The sequence below is a fragment of the Thrips palmi genome, unplaced genomic scaffold (assembly GCF_012932325.1).
Source record: "Thrips palmi isolate BJ-2018 unplaced genomic scaffold, TpBJ-2018v1 HiC_scaffold_5, whole genome shotgun sequence".
Lineage (NCBI taxonomy): Eukaryota > Metazoa > Arthropoda > Insecta > Thysanoptera > Thripidae > Thrips > Thrips palmi.
In genome coordinates, this window is record NW_023144632.1 from 4,464,812 (window position 1) to 4,469,465 (window position 4,654).

Consider the following 4,654-nt stretch of genomic DNA (forward strand, 5'->3'; position numbering starts at 1 on the left):
CGTTCAAAAGTTTGATTTCACTATCCCTTGGATCGTACTAACTAACGATACGATCTGCAGACTGATTCCGAAAGTCGTTTTCGTCGCTCTGTCTCTCTCGCACTCATGGCGCGTCCTGTGTAGGTGCGAGACAGACAGAGCGAAGAAAACCAATCTCGGAATCAGTCTGCTGTAATTGTGAGCTTCCCTCTCCGGCACAGCTCGTTAAGCATGCTACCGGTGTAGCAGCTTGCTCGCTTGCACCCTGCAGCACGCGCCGTAAGGCCTGCGATAATCTTGGAAGGATTCCACCACGGGAGTCGAGTCGCGCCCACGACCAGCAGCGCGCAGCGCGAACCAACCAAAATGTCCCGCGTCCCGCTCGGCGGGGCCGACTGTCGTCTGTCTCCACCCGCTGCGAGTCGTTTCGAACTCTTGCCGGAAGGCGGTGCTCCATTCAAAACAGTTGAAGGCGACCAGATTCGCTGCGCGTGAGTTCTTCGGCGAAATTTCTTTGGTTACCTGAATCAACAACCATGTCGTCCACCCTCGCAACTCCGTTGACCCTTATGGGCTCCAGGCAATCAGGACAGCCCATAAGAACTCAAAATGGTAAATTTTCTTCATCTTAGTTCAATTAATGTGCTTGTTTTCGTGCAAGTTTCCTTGCGTCATTGCTTATTTCCCAAATGTCGTACCACGCGGTGTGAGCAGAAGCCTCCCTCCAGTGCAATAGATTTGATGTTAATTGTGTTAATTGTTGTTTGTAGAGTCCGATTTGCCTACTTCAGGCGATAAAAGTCTTGTCGCTTGCATTTGGCCCTGCTGTTTATTCATTTTTCTGTTTCAACTCTTAATGACTAAGTACCGGCGCTGGGGCCCCTCCATAAATTGCTATGGAATTTGTGTATTTTCGAGTATTTTCGGCGACGTGGATTCGATTTTTTAACCCCAATATAACTCATTTCATTTTTGTCTTATAAGTTTAATTCTTTACCATGAACTTGGGAGTTTGACAGCTCTTCCCTTTGTTACAACCCTGGGGCTCCTCTAACCCTAATTTTATAGCAATATTATCTTGAGGTGTGTCTTGTCACTCGGTGAAATGTTAATTAATTTACTTTTTAACGAAACAATCACTTTGTCTTTGACTTGGTTGGTCTATCATCCCTGAATGTGTTTGTGTGTTCATTTTTAACTTTTTTGTTGCTTTCCAGTTCTGGCAGCTGCGTCCATTGCGAACATTGTCAAGAGCTCTCTTGGCCCAGTGGGACTGGACAAGATGCTTGTGGACGACATTGGGGTAAGTAATTTTTGAAGTGCAGGTGTTTCCGTTTGTTTGTTAAAGCCATATCTTTTAACAATAGCTATCTTTTGAGTGCCCCTAACTGGAGTTAATTTTTATATTCCAGGATGTCACAGTAACCAATGATGGCGCCACTATTCTCCGTCTCCTTGAAGTGGAACATCCTGCTGCTCGTGTTCTTGTTGAATTAGCTCAGTTACAGGATGATGAAGTTGGTGATGGAACTACCTCAGTTGTAAGTAGTAGCTTTGGAGTGATGAAATGTTTCTTTATGGAGGTCACAAATTTGGAATTGATTTAAATGCCTTCTCTTTGCAGGTTATAATTGCTGCCGAGCTACTGAAGAATGCTGACGAGCTTGTAAAGCAAAAAATCCATCCCACTTCTATTATTAGTGGCTACCGTCTGGCTTGCAAGTGAGTTTGATGACTTGGTACTTTTTGACTGCCTAAGAACCAGCCTTGTTATTAATTTTTTCAATGATTTCTAGGGAAGCATGCAAGTACATTCAGGAACATTTGACTGTGTCAGTTGAAGAACTTGGCCGTGACTGCTTAATCAACACTGCCAAAACTTCAATGTCAAGCAAACTTATTGGAGCTGACTCTGACTTCTTTGCCAACATGGTTGTTGATGCAGCACAAGCTGTCAAAATTACTGACTCCAAAGGAAACTCACTGTATCCTATCAAGGCTGTTAATGTTCTGAAGGCTCATGGCCGAAGTGCTAGGGAGAGTGTCCTTATCCAGGGTTATGCTCTAAACTGCACAGTCGCTTCTCAAGGTGAATTAACAAACATTCATGTAAAGAGTTGCTCTTCAGTGGGCTTCGTCACTGACTGTTGTTATATTGTTTCAGCCATGCCCAAGAAGATCTTGAATGCAAAGATTGCTTGTCTAGATTTCTCCCTCCAGAAGACCAAAATGAAATTGGGAGTCCAGGTATGTTTTTAATTAATTTTTTACCATTTTGTTAAAATCCTTTGTTTGTCTTACTATTTTGATTTTCCCGCAGGTTTTGGTGACAGACCCTGAGAAATTAGAGGCTATTCGGGATCGTGAAGCTGATATTACTAAGGAACGGGTGCAGAAGCTTTTGGCAGCTGGTGCTAATGTTATCCTGTGCTCTGGTGGTATTGATGATCTCTGCCTGAAGGTATGCTCAGTTTATCTTTGGTCTTTGTAAAAATAAGAAATTATGAGATAACTGCAACATAAAATATTTTTTTCTTCAGTACTTTGTTGAAGCTGGTGCTATGGCTGTTCGGCGAGTTAAGAAGTCAGATCTTAAAAGGATAGCTAAAGCAACAGGGGCTCAATTCCTCACATCCCTCACTAACATGGAAGGTTGGTATACAGTGAACGATTTTGCGGATTTATTCTATATTTTTCATTATTTATGGAAATGTAATGAGAGCTCCTTTCTTCCCCCTTTAGGTGAAGAGAGCTTTGAAGCAAGTTCTATTGGTGAGGCTGCTGAAGTTGTTCAGGATACAGTTTGTGATGATGAGCTTATCCTCATCAAGGGGTGAGTTCAATGGGATCATTTGCTCAGAATGAATTCCGGTGAGGTTTCTAAATAAATTGTGTTGTTATTGTGTTCCAGACCTAAGGCAAGAACAGCCAGTTCAATTATTCTCCGTGGCCCCAATGACTTCTACTGTGATGAAATGGAGAGGTCTATTCATGACTCCCTGTGCGTTGTGAAGAGGGTTTTGGAGAGCAAGTCAGTTGTTGCTGGTGGTGGAGCTGTAGAGGCTGCCCTATCTATTTATTTAGAAAACTTTGCTACTTCTTTGGTATGTTTATTAATATCTTCAAATTACAAATTTTTTTTCTTATGGAATGTTAATATGATTTAATTGATGTAATTTTATTTTTTGTGCAGAGTTCTCGGGAACAGCTGGCTATTGCCGAATTCGCTAGGTCACTTCTGGTAATTCCCAAGACACTGTCAGTCAATGCTGCCCAAGATGCTACTGACCTTGTTGCCAAACTGCGTTCTTACCACAATTCATCCCAAACTAAGGCTCACCATGTTGAACTGAAGTGGTATGTTTATGATTTCAAGTTGAAGTTAACTGAGCCATGTGTCCAGTAGTTTTGGACATTGCATTTCATGTTTATTTCATATCTTCTAGGATTGGCCTTGACCTCACTGAGGGGCAAGTGAGGGACAACCGTAAGGCTGGTGTTTTGGAGCCTGCTATTTCTAAAATCAAGTCTCTCAAATTTGCTACCGAAGCTGCCATCACCATTCTGCGTATTGATGACATGATTAAGCTTGAACCATCACCGAAAGAACAACAATCATACAGACAGGCGTATGAAGCCGGTGAACTCTAAATGTAATAACCAACTTATTTGTTGAAACACCCAGTGCATTATTTTCCTTCTATTTATACAAGCAGTGATGACCAATGTTTATATTTGATACTCAATTCATTGGTTTCTATTATTAAGTGCCTTGCAAAGATGTTATTTCTGTGTCAACTTTTCACTACTTAACATAGATTAATTCAACAAACGCTTTTATTCGCAACACCATTAACTTGTTATTTGCTGTCATTCATTCTTTTGCATTTAAATTAAACTTACTATAAACCTATCACACTCTTCTTTGTTACCTTGATCCCTTTCCAATCGCCACTTCCCTCATAAAGAAAGGATTGAGAAACTAGTGTAAATAAGTCCACAGTTCAATCCTGTGGGAAACACTGAAAATTTAAGTGTGCACTCTGTACACACAACGTATTGTGTACACACTGAAATTTTCAGTGCTCAGCTGTCGACTCCCGATTTATTGGTGATAAACACTCAGGAAAGCTAAGTTTGTCAGTGTTGACGGAATAAACATACTGTCGCTGTACCCGCTTTCCAACTCGGGCCCACTGGTCCGTAGGGGGGGCGTGGCGCCTCTGTGCCTTGGCAGTGCACACTCGCGGCCGCGAGCCAGATCTGACTCGGTGCGCATGGATGTGCGGAGGTGGAGGGGGAGACTGCGGGGGGGCCTTCGACCACACGGAGGTCAAGTCCGCCACCGCTAGGCGGTCCGAAGGAGGGTCCTACTCTCAGGCCCAGGACGGCGCCCCGCCCCGCCCGTAGACCACATGGCGCCCCGCCTCGCCTGCCTCGCCGGCCGGCGGAAGCTTGCTGGGGCGGGAGGTACAATGGGGGTGGAGGTGGGAGGCACGGGGGGTGGTTTTGCCGTTCTGCTCGGCCCGCGCAGGCGCGTTGCGGGGAGTGACTTAACCTGAACCCGCCGCCCCGTGCCGTGGTGCCGTGCCGTCCAGCAGTACAGTAGGGAGTAGAGCCGCCCGCCCCGCGCCTGTGCCCTGGCCGCCCTGGCGCCCCTGTCCGACGCAGTGGG

The 4,654-nt window shown here is 44.8% G+C and overlaps 1 protein-coding gene across 1 annotated transcript; it reads left to right on the forward strand.

The window, feature by feature from the left end:
* Nucleotides 1-433: 433 nt before the first annotated feature.
* LOC117650993 (T-complex protein 1 subunit alpha) lies at nt 434-3,825 on the forward strand. The gene is made up of 12 exons (XM_034394675.1): nt 434-591; nt 1,197-1,282; nt 1,392-1,520; nt 1,604-1,701; nt 1,776-2,068; nt 2,144-2,226; nt 2,300-2,440; nt 2,520-2,631; nt 2,722-2,812; nt 2,891-3,083; nt 3,173-3,336; nt 3,426-3,825. The coding sequence occupies exons 1-12, from the start codon at nt 516-518 to the stop codon at nt 3,628-3,630; spliced, it is 1,671 nt and encodes a 556-aa protein (XP_034250566.1). The 5' UTR covers nt 434-515; the 3' UTR covers nt 3,631-3,825.
* Nucleotides 3,826-4,654: the final 829 nt, after the last annotated feature.